Source organism: Hypomesus nipponensis, chromosome 9 (genome assembly GCF_054491055.1).
Source record: "Hypomesus nipponensis isolate SF chromosome 9, ASM5449105v1, whole genome shotgun sequence".
Lineage (NCBI taxonomy): Eukaryota > Metazoa > Chordata > Actinopteri > Osmeriformes > Osmeridae > Hypomesus > Hypomesus nipponensis.
In genome coordinates, this window is record NC_140369.1 from 8,579,251 (window position 1) to 8,597,500 (window position 18,250).

At 50.7% G+C, this 18,250-nt stretch overlaps 2 protein-coding genes across 5 annotated transcripts in view; one reads left to right on the forward strand and one right to left on the reverse strand.

Annotated features, from left to right (window-relative positions):
- Positions 1 to 3,217, forward strand: myog (myogenin). Its single transcript, XM_084704969.1, has 3 exons — positions 1 to 673; positions 1,788 to 1,887; positions 1,990 to 3,217. Exons 1-3 carry the CDS (start codon positions 140 to 142, stop codon positions 2,109 to 2,111), a joined length of 756 nt encoding a protein of 251 aa, XP_084561095.1. The 5' UTR covers positions 1 to 139; the 3' UTR covers positions 2,112 to 3,217.
- Positions 3,218 to 4,863: 1,646 nt separating this feature from the next.
- The window catches only part of ppfia4 (PTPRF interacting protein alpha 4), a 39,077-nt gene continuing 25,690 nt past the window's right edge, over positions 4,864 to 18,250 (reverse strand). The window contains exons 2-29 of one of the 4 annotated variants that reach the window (XM_084704841.1): positions 18,103 to 18,204; positions 17,783 to 17,947; positions 17,574 to 17,664; positions 17,061 to 17,122; positions 15,475 to 15,696; positions 15,047 to 15,193; positions 14,105 to 14,239; positions 13,799 to 13,882; positions 12,824 to 12,955; positions 12,571 to 12,633; positions 12,326 to 12,417; positions 12,065 to 12,194; positions 11,592 to 11,788; positions 11,267 to 11,495; positions 11,000 to 11,041; positions 10,695 to 10,822; positions 10,433 to 10,551; positions 10,264 to 10,345; positions 9,840 to 9,921; positions 9,499 to 9,699; positions 9,021 to 9,083; positions 8,428 to 8,454; positions 8,049 to 8,224; positions 7,809 to 7,906; positions 6,889 to 7,064; positions 6,639 to 6,707; positions 5,501 to 5,687; positions 4,864 to 4,994 (exon numbers count right to left, since the gene is read on the reverse strand). In XM_084704841.1, the coding sequence (XP_084560967.1) occupies positions 4,945 to 4,994; positions 5,501 to 5,687; positions 6,639 to 6,707; positions 6,889 to 7,064; positions 7,809 to 7,906; positions 8,049 to 8,224; positions 8,428 to 8,454; positions 9,021 to 9,083; positions 9,499 to 9,699; positions 9,840 to 9,921; positions 10,264 to 10,345; positions 10,433 to 10,551; positions 10,695 to 10,822; positions 11,000 to 11,041; positions 11,267 to 11,495; positions 11,592 to 11,788; positions 12,065 to 12,194; positions 12,326 to 12,417; positions 12,571 to 12,633; positions 12,824 to 12,955; positions 13,799 to 13,882; positions 14,105 to 14,239; positions 15,047 to 15,193; positions 15,475 to 15,696; positions 17,061 to 17,122; positions 17,574 to 17,664; positions 17,783 to 17,947; positions 18,103 to 18,204 (3,351 nt within the window). In that variant the 3' untranslated portion in view covers positions 4,864 to 4,944. Of the gene's footprint in view, positions 4,995 to 5,255; positions 5,315 to 5,500; positions 5,688 to 6,638; positions 6,708 to 6,888; positions 7,065 to 7,808; positions 7,907 to 8,048; positions 8,225 to 8,427; positions 8,455 to 9,020; positions 9,084 to 9,498; positions 9,700 to 9,839; positions 9,922 to 10,263; positions 10,346 to 10,432; positions 10,552 to 10,694; positions 10,823 to 10,999; positions 11,042 to 11,266; positions 11,496 to 11,591; positions 11,789 to 12,064; positions 12,195 to 12,325; positions 12,418 to 12,570; positions 12,634 to 12,823; positions 12,956 to 13,798; positions 13,883 to 14,104; positions 14,240 to 15,046; positions 15,194 to 15,474; positions 15,697 to 17,045; positions 17,133 to 17,573; positions 17,665 to 17,782; positions 17,948 to 18,102; positions 18,205 to 18,250 lie in introns of those variants that run through there. The other 3 variants (XM_084704840.1, XM_084704839.1, XM_084704837.1) reach the window with 3 other exon arrangements.

An 18,250-nucleotide genomic window follows, 5' to 3' on the forward strand; every position in this document is an offset into this window, starting at 1 on the left:
GGCCAGGACGGGGAGAGGCACACACACACTCTCCTTCACACACCATTTCCAAGCGCAGGACCTACCTCCTCCTAGAACCCACACCCAGCGTAGGGGAAGCCGGAGTCCCCTAACCCCCACTTCAGTGTCAGAGTCCATCATGGAGCTGTTTGAGACCAACCCTTACTTCTTTCCTGACCAGCGCTTCTACGAGGGGGGGGACAGCTACTTCCCCTCCCGTCTGCCTGGGGGGTACGACCAGGGGGGCTACCAGGAGAGGGGCTCCATGATGGGGCTGTGTGGGGGTTTGTCTGGAGGCGTCGGGGTAGGCGCCGGGGGTATGGAGGACAAGGCCTCTCCCTCCAGCCTCTCCCCCAACTCAGAACCCCACTGCCCGGGGCAGTGTCTTCCCTGGGCCTGCAAGCTTTGCAAGCGCAAGACGGTGACCATGGACCGTCGGAAAGCGGCCACGCTCAGGGAGAAGCGCCGCCTGAAGAAGGTGAACGAGGCCTTCGAGGCCCTGAAGAGGAGCACGCTCATGAACCCCAACCAGCGGCTGCCCAAGGTGGAGATCCTGCGCAGCGCCATTCAGTACATCGAGAGGCTGCAGGCGCTGGTGTCCTCGCTCAACCAGCAGGACAGCGAGAACGGACAGCAGGGCGTCCATTACCGCCCAGCGGGACCCCAGCCCAGAGTGAGTAGGACGGGGGGAGAGGGAGGGAGAATGAGGGGGAGAGAGAGGAGAAAGAGGAGAGAGATGATAACAGTGCCAGGAGAAAGAATGATGGAGTCAGAGTCATTAAGAAAAAGTGACGGAGAAGATGAAAAAGAGGACGACATTTTTTTAAGGAGAAAGAGTCCTACAGACAGATAGAAGGACATGTGTGTTGTGTGACACATAGATGTAAGGATATCTTATAATGCTTCCACTTTAATGTCTGAGCCATGTGTGTGTCTGTGTGTGTTCGTAGTTAAGATTAGTTAGAGGTTACCAATGTCAATGTTAGCACTGGGTGTAGTAGTAATAATAGTGAAAAATTGTATTTGTATTGCACTTTACATTAGAGCAATCTCAAAGTTTTACAGAGCATATAATTAAAATAATCAAAGTTTATCATTAAAATGAAAAAAGATCAAGGTCAATAAATACTTCAAAGCTAAACCAATAAAATACGTTCAGTCAAAAGCTTTTTTTATATATGTTTTTAGGTTTCGTAAAAACATCTGTAGTCTATGGTAGTAGTAAGTCAAATCTTCAAATATTGAAAGAGTAGGGTAATAACTGCTATATGAATCCGGATGTGCAGTAGTAAATATCTTCATTCATCAAAAAAACTGATCACACGTGTCTCAGCTACAAACATGGTCAGATACAATCAAATTGGAATCTCTAGAATGATCTTGTATTTAAATAGGTATGATTTCATAAAAAACTGTTTTGACTATTTAAAGTCATTGATGGAGGATATACTGTAATGTCCAGCATGACTTACATATTCTTTCTGGTTTCAAGTTACAGATTTGATCTTTAAGATATCAAGTAACGTTCTCTTATTGACTTTGTGTTCCTATGGAACTGACCACACAACATGGATTCTAAGGACTGGTGTAGGTTAGCTTCACCACAAAGATATGGTGTGTATGTTTAGTCCAAGCTTTGTGCGTGTGTGTGTGTGTGTGTGTGTGTGTGAGTTGCTCGTCGCAGTGAGCCGCTTACTGTTTGTGGTGTGTCTGTGTAGGGTGGGGCATGATGTGTCATAACACAGAGTGACTGACAGCGCCTTCTGTCCGCGTCTCCATGGCAACAGGTGTCGTCGTCAAGCGAGCAGAGATCAGGCAGCACCTGCTGCAGCAGCCCAGAGTGGAGCAGCGCCTCGGACCAGTGTACGCACAACTACAGCAACGAGGGTGCGTGGTCCCACACACACGCACACAAACACACACACACGCACGCACACACACATCACACCTACCTTGCTGGGTGCTGACCTGGCCCCTGTTCCTCCCCAGACCTTCTGAACGCCGACTCTCCAGACCAGACCAACCTGCGCTCCCTGACCTCCATCGTGGACAGCATCACCGCCGCTGAGGGCCCTGTGGTGTACCCAGTACCGGTGGACATTCCCAAGTAAAGCCCCCAGCCGGGAGCACCAGAGTCAGACACTCAGAGGCTTACACACTGGGGCTGAGTTCTAGACAAGGCCATACATCATGTATTGACATTTTTAGATCGTTGTCATGAAGTCATGATTCTTTATCAAATCACCATTCATGTGAATCCTACCATAGAATAACGTCACACCAATTTTGAAAAATAGACCTTGTGTTTTATGATCTCTAGTGATCATCTGGGAACCAAAACTTATAGAACCAACCTCAGACCTCCTCTTCTTCTTTTCCACCATGAGATCTTGTTCCCTTCTGAGGTGCCCTTCTCCTCTCCTCTACTCCAATATGATGTCTCTCTCTCTGCTCCTCTAGCCTAAGGCCTTGTTCCCTTCTGAGGTTCCCCTCTCCTCCTCTCCTCTCCTCTACTCCTCTCCTGTCCTCCTCTCCTCTACTCCTCTCCTCCTCTCTTCTCCTCCTCTCCTCTCCTCCTCTCCTCTCCTCCTCTCCTCTCCTCTCCTCCTCTCCTCTCCTCCTCTCCTCTCCTCCTGTCCTCTCCTCTCCTCCTTTCCTCTCCTCTCCTCCTCTCTTCCTCTCCTCTCCTCCTCTCCTCTCCTCCTCTCTTTCCTCTTGAACCCTGTGGTCCACACCTCCCCCACAGCTCCAGGACCAGACTCTACCATGAGAACCCACTGGCTCCTGCATGACTTTCACTAAAGATCTCCTTCCAGTGGGGATCTCCCTTAGGCTTCTGCCTGGAGTCCTTCTGAGGTGGAGGTGGAGAGAAAGCCTAGTTTTTCTGTCCTAACTTAAAGAAATCCAATCTTTTGAAACCTAGATCCCTGATCTATCTTGCATTCTGTTTGTGTGTGTTTTATGCTTAAAACATGAGTTTATTTGTGGGGCCAATCATGTACCATGGCAGTTTTGACCAAGATCTGCTTAATTTAAACTTGTTATGAATGCTAGTGATGTAAATACGTTCCGTTTTTCTACAGAGTGGTTTTGCTATTTTATTTTCTATTTTTTGCTAACTTATTTTTGACTTTTATAACGAAGATTGTTGTGTATTTGTAGATTTTGCAAGAAGTGATATTCTGACCAGTCCTTGCATTAAAGACCATTTTCAATATCTTGCCAATGAATGTCCTTCACACATGCACCAACATCACCCAAAACATGAAATAAACACACATCATTCAACTTTTATCTTAAAAAAACAGATTTACTTATGTCTATATAGTGTCATAAATACAATACACTTCATTTAAATAGCCAAATAATAAAGTATTGATTTGTCAGCATCATTTCACACCTGGAATAAATACACATACAGTACTCATAGCTGCCACAGTAGCACATTACACCTTTAGAACATTGTCTGTCAAATAAAAAAGATAATACACCCACCCAACAATTCACTGGTTCACTGATACCGTACTCTCATTGGACAGCAGGAGCAGGTCACACACAGCATCCCGACAGTCAGAGAACAGTACTGGCCACTGTCACATCCCCATGGCAACTAGACAGGAAGAGGGTGGGGGCAGGATGCACCCAAATATGATGTGATGTCTGTGTCAGGTGACCAGTTTTGTGTCGATTTCATTGGCTGGTGCCAAGCAGCAATTTACAGTTTGATTAGAAAATAAATACGGAATCACCCAGAAACAGCTACAGTGGACACTCTCACAACTCGTCTAAACAGAGACCCCCAGACACACACTCCTGGTCGTCTGGGGCAACGCACAGGTGCCTCCAGTCCCAGATATAGGAGACTGGAGCTTTCATTCACAAACGGCCCATATGCTGGCTCTCTGGCTCGCTCACGTCTACAAACGCTCTACTCTAATCATGTTAGCTACATCATGTCAACCTAGAGGCAGGGGGGGGGGGGAGGAGCTGAACGGGAGAGGGAGGAGCTACATAGTGCTAAACAAGGATGGAGGTAAGGACATGAGAGAGGTGGCAGGAAAAGGGAACTGAACAGTATAGAATTGGACCCTTGAACCTGTAGAGTCCTTTTAGTATTCACACAGCAACACACCCCTACTTAGTGAGTTCCTCCCACTAACAGTTCACACACTGACAGCATATAAGACACACAGAGGTCCAAGACAGGAAGAGAACAGTCACTACCGAATACAGGGCATTGGGTTTCATACAGCAATGATAGGATCATATTCTCCATATATAATTCCAATATATATATTTATATATATTTCTATAAAAAACATAAGTCATCCATTTTATGTACAGACGATAATGAGTAGTACCTTGCATAACCGATAGGGGGCAACGTGTATTGTGATTTTTCATTGACACACCCAATAGGTTCAATTCGAATCCAAATCAACACTTATCACCCTCAGACATCTAGACCTACTGATGTCCTCTCCACTCTGACCTTCTCTAGGTCCAGGGGACAGCGTGACGGTTGCAATCTGGAGTTGGACCTTCGAGTTAGACAAGTTAAGAGTCAAAATCCACAGATGAGGCTGATGAGAAGGATGAAGACTAGAACCCACAGAATGGACCAGGGGTCAGGGGTCAGGGGTCAGGGGCCAGGGGTCAGGGGCCAGGAGTAGGAGCAGAAGCACTACACCACAACAACAAGGCTACTGGGAGCACTGGGGTTACTGGGAGAGACTGGGAGGAGTCTCCTCTACAGCAGCGAGCGCAGCCAATGAGCACGCTCAAGAGTTCCAAGGTGGGAGTTCAGTTCACCTCTAAATTGTATTGCACGTGTCCAGGGCAGGTGTGAGGTGAGGGGGAGAGGTGGGAGGTGAGGCTGGGTACAGGGGGGGGGGAGAGATTTGATGAGCCCCCTGACGACCAGGTCTCTCCAGATTTGGCATGTCACTCTCGAAAGGCCGCAAGCATGTGTCCGTACAGGTAATGAGAATGCACTGGGTGGAAGAGAGAGAGAGGGAAAAAGAAACAGGAACACATTGAAGCAATGCTAGAAACCCAACAAACATTCATGCTGGTTTCAGGGCTCACCTGTTTATCCCCAGTTACTCCTGGAGGTAGCTAAGATGCAGGCTTAAGCCTAGCTGTAAGAACTGAAGTGTAGATAGCTCACCTGTTAGCTTAGCTGCTTAGGTGCTAGGTGGTGTTGGTGAGGGGTTAGCTCACCTGTTCCAGTTAGTAAGCGGAGTGAAGTGTAATTAGCATGAGTAGGTCCGCACCGCTGAGGGGTCCAGTCTCTGTGGCGCCGGGGGAGGAGCTAGACAAGGCAAGGCAGAAAGGAGTGGAGCAGGGCAGAGGACAAAGGCATGCAGTTAGTCAGGCCAAGCAGAGAGTGCTACACAAGCAGAGTTAGACACAAGGCACACACATGCAAAGCCATTGGTTAGCTGGTTATTGTTGTAAGGCCCAGTACTGTCTCCTCCACAGACATCCACGCACACACCTTCAGGCTGCAGCTGTTTCTTGGGCACCAGAGACATGGACGGAGGGACGGACATGGAGGGCATGCGGAACCCTGCGGGGAGCGTTTCCATGGATCCCGCCATCATCCCCAGGCCAGCCCCTCCCTCCCGCGCACGGAAACGCTTTCGCCATGATGGAGAACGCCGGAAAGTCTTATCATCCCCACTCTGCAGACAGAGACTGTGTTCAATGTAGGCCTCCAGCATACTGACACTGTAGAACATTGGCTCTGAAGTTGAGTGTGCAAGGCCCTGATGTTAAGTGTGCAAGGCCCTGGTGTTGAGTGTACAAGGCCCTGATGTTGAGGGTACAAGGCCCTGATGTTGAGTGTGCAAGGCCCTGATGTTGGGTGTGCAAGGCCCTGATGTTGAGTGTGCAAGGCCCTGATGTTGAGTGTGCAAGGCCCTGATGTTGAGGGTACAAGGCCCTGATGTTGAGGGTACAAGGCCCTGATGTTGGGTGTGCAAGGCCTTGATGTTGAGTGTGCAAGGCCCTGATGTTGAGTGTGCAAGGCCCTGATGTTGAGGGTACAAGGCCCTGATGTTGAGGGTACAAGGCCCTGATGTTGAGGGTACAAGGCCCTGATGTTGAGTGTGCAAGGCCCTGATGTTGAGGGTACAAGGCCCTGATGTTGAGTGTGCAAGGCCCTGATGTTGGGTGTACAAGGCCCTGATGTTGAGTGTGCAAGGCCCTGATGTTAAGTGTGCAAGGCCCTGATGTTGAGGGTACAAGGCCCTGATGTTGAGTGTACAAGGCCCTGATGTTGAGTGTGCAAGGCCCTGATGTTGGGTGTGCAAGGCCCTGATGTTGAGTGTGCAAGGCCCTGATGTTAAGTGTGCAAGGCCCTGATGTTGAGGGTACAAGGCCCTGATGTTGAGGGTACAAGGCCCTGATGTTGAGTGTGCAAGGCCCTGATGTTAAGTGTGCAAGGCCCTGATGTTGAGGGTACAAGGCCCTGATGTTGAGGGTACAAGGCCCTGATGTTGAGTGTGCAAGGCCCTGATGTTGGGTGTGCAAGGCCCTGATGTTGAGTGTGCAAGGCCCTGATGTTGGGTGTGCAAGGCCCTGATGTTGAGGGTGCAAGGCCCTGGTGTTGAATGTGCAAGGCCCTGCCTCACCTCCTCCAGCTGACGGTCAGTACCCAGAGCCAGGACGTTGTTGAACTCTCGCTCCAGAACCTGGCGTGCCTGAAAAACAAGATTCCCCCAAATCATTTTTGGTACCTCGTTTGTAGGTGTGTGTGCAGGGTTTGTAGGTGTGTGTAGGCTTTTCTGTGTTTATATCTGTGTTCTGTGTGTGTGAGTGTAAACCTGTGTGTTCTGTGTGTGAGTGTCAGTCTATACCTGTGACGTGTGTGTGTGTGTGTACCTGTGTGTTCTGCATGGGGATCTGCAGTATGAGGGCTAGGCTGCTGTAGTCGAAGGTCTCGTCCAGAGAGATGAGCGCTCCGTGGACGCCACTCTCCAGCAGGTTGGTGCTGTACTCCCTCAGCCCGATGGACTGAGCCCAGTGGATCACCTGCTCGTTCGTCCACACCAGTGCATCTACACACGGTGCCATACAGGAGAGAGAGAGAGAGAGGGAGAGGGAGGGAGGGAGAGGGAGGGAGAGGGAGGGAGGGAGGGAGAGAGATAAGAAGGGTGATATTGACCGATAATGCTTATATGAGTGTAGTGTAAATTCGTAGGCATACTCCTCTTTGTTCTGTCAAACCACAGCTGCCAACTAGCTTTCTCAATTGGAACAGGCGGTGAGTGTGTGGTGTGTGTGAGAGAGTGAGAAATAGTGTGTGTTTGTGTAAGAGAGAGAAGGGGGAAGGTTCTGATGAGACACAACAGCTGAGTCAAGTTCATGTACAGAACTCAAGGTCGTAAGGTCGCAAGGCTTTGGCTGTGTATGTATGTGTGTCTCAGTGTGTTTGACTGTGTGTGAGTGTGTGTGGGAGTGCTTGTGTGTGTTTGTGCATGTGTGTGTGTGTATGTGTGTGGGTGTGTTGCTCTATCAAGGTTGGGAGCCAAACTGGCCTTGGACAGTACCAGACTCAGCTGTTACACTGATCTACTGAAGCAGTACTCACCAGCTCCACCAGATGGCACTGTGTACCTGAGTGTTTCTCTGTGTGTGTGTTTCCATGCCTGCCTGTGTGGTCTAGATATCATGTGTCTAAACCATGTACGTGTTTGTGAATGTGTCTGCGTGTGTGTCCATGGCTGTGTGTGGTCTCTGTGTGTGTGTGTGTGTGTCTGTGTGTGTGTGTGTGTGTGTGCGTGTGTGTGTTGTAAGTGTACCTTTCATGTCGTGCTGGCTGTCCTCTCTCCTGCGCTCCAGGTCTTTCCTGTCATAATTGAGTCTCTTCAAGCACATAATCCCATATTGCAGACTGGCCCTATTTTAGACACACACACACACATACACACAAGTTTATTCCGTGTCCAACAATAATCTGTAACGCAAACACAGTAAACACAGAAAAACAAGAAGAAGAAAAGTCAAACAGATCGGTTTGGTTAGTTGCCATGGTGACAGACCTGTGGAAGCTGTCCACCATCTTGAGGTGGGTCCTCAGGTCCTTCTTGGTGAGGTGGTCCAGCATGCGGGCGTCCACCAGGCACTCCATGAAGTAGGAGCGGTACTGGGGCAGGCCCAGGCTGGGCAGCCACTCATTACCTATCCATTCATGGTTCATATCCCCATACGCCAGGGTCTGCAGGGAGAGACGCACGGTTAGCGCGCGCGCGCGCGTGTGTGTGCGCGTGAGTGTGTGTGTGAGCGATAGGTGAAAGAGAGAGAGTGTGTGTGTGTTTGTGTGTTTCCTATCTCAGAGTATCAGTGTGGACTGGGCTCCTTCTGACAGGTGTGTGTTGTTATGGCGACAGCAGGCCGTTGTTAGGGGAGGAGTTCTCTCACCTGAGCCCAGCTTCCCTCCTCATTCTCCTGAGGGACGTCCAGCATGGCACAAACAGCACAGAGGGTTAGAGACACACACACACACACATGCGCACGCACACTCGTGCATACACACACACACACACTCATTTGTTTTTGCCCAGTACCAACTAAACTGAAGAATTGCATTAGGAGAAGCTGGAAACCTATGACTGGACTAGAATACTGTAGCATTGAGAAGACAAGTATACACTTACACAATCATGATGGCATTACAGACCATGTTGACACACATACATAACCAGACAGCCAGACACACACATACACACAGACACACAGACACACACACACACACACACACACACACAGACAGCCAGACACACACACACAGACAGCCAGACACACACACACACAGACAGCCAGACACACACACACACAGACACACCAAGGACATGGTTTGACCAACACAGAGGCAGGGAAGGTTGTTGGCATGCAGAAGTGATAGTTGGTGGCAGGGGGGGTGCGGAAGTGGGCATATGTGTGGCGCGGCAGGAACAGGGTGTGTGTGTGTGTGTGTGTGAGGGGGGTGAAGGGAGTACCCAGATGGTACTGACCGCTTTAGTGGAGGAAGCCAGGTTCTCCATCTCTTCATGAGTCAGCCACACATTTCCGGAGGACTGCTCAGAGAAGGAGAGCATAGAACAACACACACACACACACACACACACACAAAGACACACACACGTACAGGATACACAGTGTCTTAAGTGAAGAGAAGAGTGGGAGTGTGCTACAGGCAGGTCGTACATCTGGGACAGTCTGAGAGAGGAGGTTCTCATTCAGCCACATGCAGCCCAGGACAGCACAGTAGCCATCATCATCACCATCATCCTCATCATCATCATCATCCTCATCATCATCATCATTCTCCCAGTAGGGCTCTGCTGCTGCACAGCACTCTGGAGGGTGAAACATCCCCCCCAGTCAGACAGTCAGTCAGTCATTCAGGGAACAGGAGGTGGAGGTGAGGGAGGAAATCCGTGTAGTGGCGGATGCCTTATGACTAAGTGTAACACGTGTGTGTGTGTGTACCGTTCTGGAGGTGAGCGGTGCGGAGGGGCTGGTGAGGGACACCATCTCCTGGATGGCCAGGCGCAGCTTGAGGCGGTGCAGGGGGTTGCTGATGCCGATCTCCCTCTGGATCTCCGTGTCGGACAGCGCCGACATGATGGCGCCGCTCTTCACGTTGGCCCGACACGCCGCCACGTACCAGGCCGGCATGCCCACCCACAGCTAGGGACAGACAGGAGCATCAGGGGACGTGCTGGGGAGGAGGACGGGGGACGTATGGCTGGTAGTGGGCAGGATAAAAGGGGGCAAGCTGTCTGGTTTTCAGATCTAGGGTCTAGCTGACAGGGTGTACAGTGGGCTACCTCGAGCCAGGAGACTACAGTAGGCCCATCCCACTGGGCGAAAGGCAGACCTCTCCTCCTGGCATCCTCCAACAGCTCATGTCTGAGAGAGAGAGAGAGAGAGAGCCAGAGAGAGGGAGAGACAGAGGGAGAGAGAGAGACAGAGAGAGAGACAGAGAGAGGAAGAGACAGAGGGAGAGAGACAGAGGGAGATAGAGGGACAAAGAGAGATGTACATAATTATAGAATTATCAAAGCGAGTGGATATCATCAGCTTTGCCTTAGGATCCTGGGGAGGGAGGAAGAGCGATACACAGACAGAAAGACAGAGGAGAGGGAATGACTGAATTACAGACAGACAGAAAGAGAGAGAGAGAGAGAGAGAGAGAAAGGGACTGAGATACAGACACACAAAGAGAGGAAGAGAGACAGAGAGAAAGCTCACTTCTTTTTCATCCTGCGGTCTCTCTCTGCCTGAGTGCCCAGCTTTCCCAGAGTCATGGTATCTCCAATGCTCATCTCAAAGTCTGAAACACACACACAGTGGATTCCATTAGACAGAAAGTCTCCTGTATCATTGTGCCCGTGTGTGTCCAGTACTGTGTGTGTGTTACCTGGTATTATGGCAGGTACAGCCTGTGTCTCTCTCCCCAGAGACTGCTCCATGCGAGCCTTCTCCTTCTTCCCAAACAGACGTCCAATAGAAGACTTGATCCCTTTCTTCTGCTTTCCTCTGGAGAGACACCAGGATAGGGTCACACACAAGCAGCGCCCCTAGCTAGACCAGCAGGTATTACAACTACGGTTCCAGCGGAAACAGCTGCTAAGGTCAACTAAATGTTGAGTGACTGTGTTGGTGTGTGTGTGTGTGTGTACCCTCGGCCATCCTCCAGGCTGCCTGTGAGCTGGGCAAAGTTGGTCTCCAGTCGTAAGCTCCGAGGAGAGGAGGGGGGGGACGTCTCACACTTAATGGTAGCCTTATCCTCCCTCACCTCTGTGGGAGACTGGAGGGAGGGAGAGAGAGAGAGAGAGAGAGAGAGAGTGAGAGAGAGAGAGAGAGAGAGAGAGAGAGAGAGAGAGAGAGAGAGAGAGAGAGAGAGAGAGAGAGAGAGGGGGGGGGTAAGGTGGTGACCTGTTGTGTTTCTCTGTGTGTAGGTTAGTGTGGACAGACTGCTCGACAGACTTACTGCTACTTTCCTGCGGTGTTTCCTCAGGTCACTGGGCTGTTGGGAGACAGACAGGCACACACACACACACACAGAGGCAAGTGGTTAGAGACGTGCACACACTCACACATACACACACACATTCAAAAATGCACGCACACGCACTCTAAATGCAAACGTTTAGCTGGAAACCTTTTCTTTTACCACACAGCAAAAGGAGTTGTGAACGTGCACCTGGGTAGAATACGTGCGTGAGTGACAATGTGTTCGCTGCTGTCTCACCAGGGTCATGATGCCCAGCTGGTGGCTGGCGTTGCGTGCGTGGTGTTTGGGTGTTGAGCGCCCGCTGTTGGGCGGAGAGGTGGAGGAGGCCAGTGATTGGGCGGTGGCAGAGGTGGGCAGGGCTCGGGGGCGGAGCGTGACGTTGAGCCCGTCCATGCTGCCGCTGTTCACACGGGATTCTATCTCGTCAGAGCGCAGGTCTGCTGACTCTCTTTCTACCTGGATCATCCTGCACACACACACACACATACAGAACCATGGTTAATAAAGACAAAGCTGGAATAATGTGAAGAAGTGCGTGTATGTGTGCGTGTGTATATGTCACCTGATCTCCTCGTTAATAGCATCCAGCTGCTCCTGCAGCATTAGAGCGAGAGTCTGGGCGTCCGATTGGCCGCTGGGAGACAGGAGGGCGGAACTCACGTCGTCGTCCAGGTCCGACTCCGCCTCCATGTCGCTGCCGAGCAGGTGACTGACACTGCCGCGCAGCGAAGGGTAGTCCTGCTCACACAGCAGGTACACCTGCACGGCACACAGGAAACAGGAAACACCGTCACGCCCTGTCCAGCCACGCTCCCAGAGTGTGGGACCCACAGCATGCACCCACTGACATGCTGTCAGTCAGAACCAGCCACACAGACAGATGGAGGCTGACGGTGGACAGGTCGGACTTACATCACGTGGACGGCAGCAGCAGAATGAGAGAGAGACGGAGATGTGGGGTTAGCATGGCGATGGCAGTTCTACTATGGGATGCAGGATGTGTGTGTGTGGGGGAGGGGGGAGGGGGTCGGGCACCTTGTTGGGGTCGTCACGTAGCGCTGCCAGCCTGCCCTTGTGTGCCCGTCGGATGACGGTTGTGCTGTAGTGGCCGTCCTGACCCTCCACCATGGAGTAACGCAGGTCGCTGGCACTGCCCAGGTGAGACCTGCACACACACACACACCCCTTCAGTTCTATTGGGATTGTGTATGTTATCATGAAGATGGAGTTTGCCTAGCCTTTATATCCACACCCATATCTTAACAGAGTCTAGCTGAACACATCTGAAGTGTGTACCGTGAGTGTGTTCCATCGCCAAACACCCCGCTACGACGTTTGAGGTGGTCGATCTCATTCCTCAGCTTCTCTATCTCTCCAATCAGACGCTCCTGGAGGAGAGAGGCATTGTGGGAGTTTCAGGGTCAGGTCCTCTGGGACTGCTCAAGGGCAGTATGAGCTGTGTGTGTGTGTGTGTGTGTGTGTGTGGGAGAAGGGGAACACTATCAGGTTAGGACTGAGGGAGGGGTGAGGGGCTCACTGACCCGGGTGTGGTGGAACTCCTCCAGTTGCTTCTGGGAGTTCTCCAGGTCCTGAATCAAAGAGTTCTGGAGAAGATAGAGGGAGATGGATGTTGAATACTGAGTCAGGCCATGTAAGTATGTGTGTATGAATGCATACGTGTGTCTATAATGGTGCATGTGTGTGTATATGCATGCACATGTTTGTGTGTAGCACTAGCATCGTATGTGCGTGTGTATGATTGCGTGTGTGTGTGCTCGTGTGTGTGCAGCGTGCCTTGTCCTCCAGCGCGGCCATGCGCTCCTTCAGGTGCAGCTGCAGCCTCTCGTTGGACTCGGTGAGCAGACGGTCCACCGTGTCCGACAGGCGCTTGTTGTGCTCCTCGTTCATCTTCTCCCTCTGACGCGCCTGCAGACCCACACACAGCCTTACTATCCACGCTGCCGGCATCATCACACCCCTCCTCTCTCACGCCGGGATGCCGCATGCAGCCAAGACCTTCTACTCGTGGGGGAGATCAAAGTAAGGTCTGAGGTACGCCCTAGAGCAGCCTGGGTCTAGTTTGGTCTCCAGAGCACTTATAGATTAATGAGGAGAAACTGAAGGATTTAGTGCTGTTGGAACATGCAGTATAGTAATGGTCCTTATATGTAACACAGTGCAGACATTGAACATCTCCTACTGGCATGCATGAACACTATTATATCAACAAAAACATGTGTACTCAGATTGAGAGAGAGAGACACACACACACATTGTTTCCTTAGAGAACTCCAACTAAATATAATCATGAGATCACACACAGAGCGAGGAATTGGCCATGCGTGAATTATTCAAATTCTAAATATATCAGCCACTCAGAGCTGAGAGAGGGAGGGGGAACAGGCGGCAGCAGGAACTTTGTGGATTTGGTCTATATTTACGCTGCAAAGCTCTGGATATGTAGAATGACTGTGTGTGTGTGTGTTGATGAGAGAGAGAGATTTAGTGTGTGTGTGTGTGTAGAGTTCCACTAATATGAAGCGTCAGGCCACACCATGAGACATCAGAAGGAACCTGCAGGAAGGATCCACGTACTATATGCACACACACACACACACACACACACACACACACGCACACATGCACATTAGACATACATACAAATGCACACATACACAGACATGCTCACTTACAAACCAACACACGCACGCGCACGCACGCACGCACGCACACACACAAAACACACACAGAAACACACACAGAACACACCCTGCCCAGTTCCTGGTTCTTCTCCTCTAGTTGGGACTCCAGCTGTCTGAGTCTCTCCTCCACGTTACCATGGCGCTCCTCAGCCTACAGGGGGAGACACTCTCATGTCAGCATTTGGCCATCCCATAACCCATGCTGCTATATTACTGTCTACACAAGTCACACACAAGTCAACGGTGTGGATGCTCTGATACAAGTTTACGAGCATGTTTGCCGATGTACAGACTTTCGTTTGGAATATTTGCTTGATATAGAAAACAAATGGAACAACGGAGACACTGGAGTGCTGGTGTGTGTGTGTGTTACCTTGGTGAGCGCTGCCACCCGCTGTGCCAGCTCCGCCTCCACCTCGGGCAGGGTCTCAGCCTTCCTCATGGTCTGAGCCAGCCTCTGCTCTGCCAGCTCCAACAGCTCCTGCAGCTGACGCAGCTTCTCCTCGCTCTGACACACACACACACACACACACACACACATATCACACACATACGCCCACACATGTCACACGTACACACCCACACACATCACACACGTACACACACAGCCATACCATTCCCAGGCAGAATATCAGTCAAGAGAGAGCCCAATCAGACGGTCTAGCTTAGTCCTACTGTAGCTGGTTGAAAGATACTGAAGGTACAGGTGTGAGCCTGGTGCTGTAGCATGGACAGGGACCACATGTCACTGGCTCTACTCTCCATCTAAAGTGATGTCACGGTCATGTATAAAGCATGCACAAAGCATGAGTCATGAAAAAACACACAAACAGGAAACACATTGTCATGTACAGTTTATATAATGGACATTGCTGCACTGTTTTGTACTTGCAGCTGGATGTGACTCACTTTCAAGAAGTGTGTGTTACATAGCTTCCTTATCTGTGTGTGTGTTTGTGTGTGCCGTGGGCCGTGCAGGCCTGTAAGTTCAGCAACATTAGATTCACAGCAGGAGGCCTCGTCATGTGCTCAGCCAGGCAGGCCCCGCCCCTGTGGAGGCCTCAGAAGGAGTCTGTCCTACCGAGTCACACTGTCCTGTGGAGGTGAACTCAACTTCACCCTGAACTGTGGATGAACCCTCTTACGCATGTGTGTGTGTTTGTGTGTACGTGTGTGTGTGTGCATCTCTGTCCCACCGCACTCCGTGTGTCCCTGTTCTCACCCCTCTCTCAACCAGTAATGGCCCCATCCAACTCCCCTTGAGGCTCTTACCTGTGTGTGTGTGTGTGTGGGAGGGTGTGTGTGTGTGTGTTACCTGCCGGTGCAGGGAGTCCTTGGTGGCCAGCTCATTCTCCAGTTTGTCGTTGAGGTCGTGGATGTGGGTGGTTTCCCTCTGAGCAGCCAGGTAGCGTTTCTCTAAGGTTGTGATCCTCTCCTCCATATCCTCTCTCTGTGCAAGTGCCTACAACAGGCATATAGTAAGAGGACAACACCCCCTGGGCAGCAGGGGGCGACACGCAACGGGCTGCACGTGTCTCCTTTTCCCTCACTGAATATGGTTTTCCATATGCATGTATTTTAATGGCTGTGTGTGTCAATTGTATCCTTTGCATGCACATTTGCAATCAATACAAAGTGAAATTCATGAACTCTCTCTCTCTCCCTCTCTCTCCCTCTCTCCCTCTCTTCCTCTCTCTCTATGTCCCTCTCTCTCTCCCTTGGTCTCTCCTCGTGTACGCTCACCTCTCTCTGTTCCCTCTGCTGTTTGATTGACAGCTCCTCACTGCGACTCAGGTCTCGGCGAGCGTTAGCTAGCTCCGCCTCCAGCTCGGCCACACGGGTGTTGAGTGCTCCGGAGCGCTCGCGTGTCTGAGCCAGCTCCTGATTGGTCCGATCAAGCAGCTCCTGGAGCTCAGCGCTCCGGCTCCCGTCATCGTGGGCGTCTATGGAGCCGTTTGGCAGTCTCTGTTGTTCACACACACACACACACACACACACGCACAGACGCACAGCATAATTATATACAGTAGATGTTGCACAAAGAGGCATACAGGATGATTGACGCAGACAGAGACACACAGGAAGAGGTGTAGGTGCTGAAGATGAAGGACGTATCCAACTTGAGAAAAGTTTCGTGACCTAGAAAGCTTGCGTGTGAAAGAGTATGGAGGGGGGGGGGATGTTATTTGGGGTCATGTTGTTGTGTTGATGCCTCTGTCTGCCCTGACTCTGAGATAAGTGAATTCTGGGGTGTTAATTAGGTGAAACTTAAGGGAGGCTGGTTCACACAGGCTTCACAGTGGGCAGCTAGGCTAGGCTGGCAGGACCCCCACCCCTTCCTCTCACTCATCCTCCCTCCATGTTCTCTTTCTATCCTTCCCTCCATAGATCCCTGACTGTGTCTTTGTCTGCCCTGACCCGCTTCTTCATGATGGGCTGTTATGTTGTGTGTGGGGGTTGTTTATGTCAGGTCAGGCTGGGTTGTGTGTGAATGTGTGTGTGTGTGTGTGTGTGGGGGGGTGAGGTTATTGACAGGGGCCCTGGGGTTCTGACTTCTGAGAGAATTAGAGCTGCAGACACTTGAGTGGGCTTGACTGAGAAACCACCACGGTGGCTAGAGCTAGCTACACTCGTGAACCACCCAAGCTAGCGTCAGAAGCTACACTCGTGGACCACCCAAGCTAGCGTCAGAAGCTACACTCGTGAACCACCCAAGCTAGCGTCAGAAGCTACACTCGTGAACCACCCAAGCTAGCGTCAGAAGCTACACTCGTGAACCACCCAAGCTAGCGTCAGAAGCTACACTCGTGGACCACCCAAGCTAGCGTCAGAAGCTACACTCGTGAACCACCCAAGCTAGCGTCAGAAGCTACACTCGGGAACCACCCAAGCTAGTGTCAGAAGCTACACTTGTGAACCACCCAAGCTAGCATCAGAAGTAAACTCGTGAACCACCCATCTAGCGTCAGAAGCTACACTCGTGAACCACCCAAGCTAGCATCAGAAGCTACACTGTAACATCTGAACTAGCTGAAGCACTGCAGCCTGACTGCAGGAACATGAGGGAGGGGCTGCATCTGACCAAGCACTAATAGCCCTCCCTGTTTAATCACATCAAGCTGAATTATTCCCCATTGACCGACAGAGTTATATAATATGCGCTCATTCTAATAAGACAGAGCTCTCCAGTAGAGCTGGGGGCTGCATTATAATCACCAGATAGACCAAGGAGCTTTAAAACCCATTTAGCCTCATTCACCTGCTGTGTGTGTTTCTGTGTCTGTGTGTGTGTTCCAGATCATGGAAGAGAATACAGATACGTTACAAACCTTCCAGGTAGGTTTGGATGTGTCTGTTCTGTCCACAGATTCTCCATCCTTTCTCTGTTTCACTATGTTTAACTGCAAACACGTGCACACACACACACACACACACACACACACACACACACAGTGTTTTAAATAGAGGAGATACTCTGATAATGGTATTATTATTATCAGAACTATACTGTTCTTGTGCTTGCTGCTTTAGTCTCTCCTTTTCACAGCCTGCTGAATATTCTGCATCATTTGTCTTCTTAATAGATTCTTGTTGAACAGATGAGAACAGAAGGAAAAGCAGTACAGAGACCGATTGCCTTCGAAATGGTGTGTGTGCGCGCGGGCAGAGTGTGTGAGTGTGTTTATGAGCAGAACATACAGTTCTCTGGTCGCGTGTGAGTATCTGAGCACAAATCACACTGCAGGCATCAACAGATGGCAGGTGGGGACAGGACAGATGTTAAGCACACACGCACACACACACACAGAAGTGCACACACACCCATGAGTGCACACAAACACACATCATTGGTCTCACCTCCTGAGTCGTGGTTGATAGCTGTCCCTCCAGTGTGGTTACTCTCTCCAGAGCAACACGAAGCCTCTCACGCACCTGAAGGACCATAACACACACACAGTGGTTCATACACACACACGTCTTTTCCAAACAGCCCTATGTTGAATGTGCAGCCAGGTCCTGCGTCTGTGTGAGCAGAGGGAGCCTACTGTACCTTCTCGTCCAGGGCTTTGTGGTGCTCAAACAGGGACTTGAGGGCCTTGAGCACCTCCACCTCACTGGAGACGCCAGACGGGGGCGGAGGCTGCCTCTTCACCACCGTCATCCTCAGACTGCGCTCGTGACGAGCCACCAGACATTCCAGGTGCTCCAACAGCAGCTACACACACACATTTAGGTCAACCTTACACTGGCAAAATACTGTGACATTTGGCCAGAAGACTTACAAAGAACAATAATATCCACGGGTGCATTAATACCAAACCATCCAATATACACATTCCCACCAAACACAGCACACACACACATACACACCCTGGTGTTGTTCCTTTCGGCTTTGAGTTCGGAGATCTCCTCTTCCTTCTCCAGCAGCTGCTCCCGACACACATTCAGCTCCTTGGTCAGAGTGGCAAACTCCTGCACCATAAACACATTAACATGTTGTCATTTAGCAGACACTCTT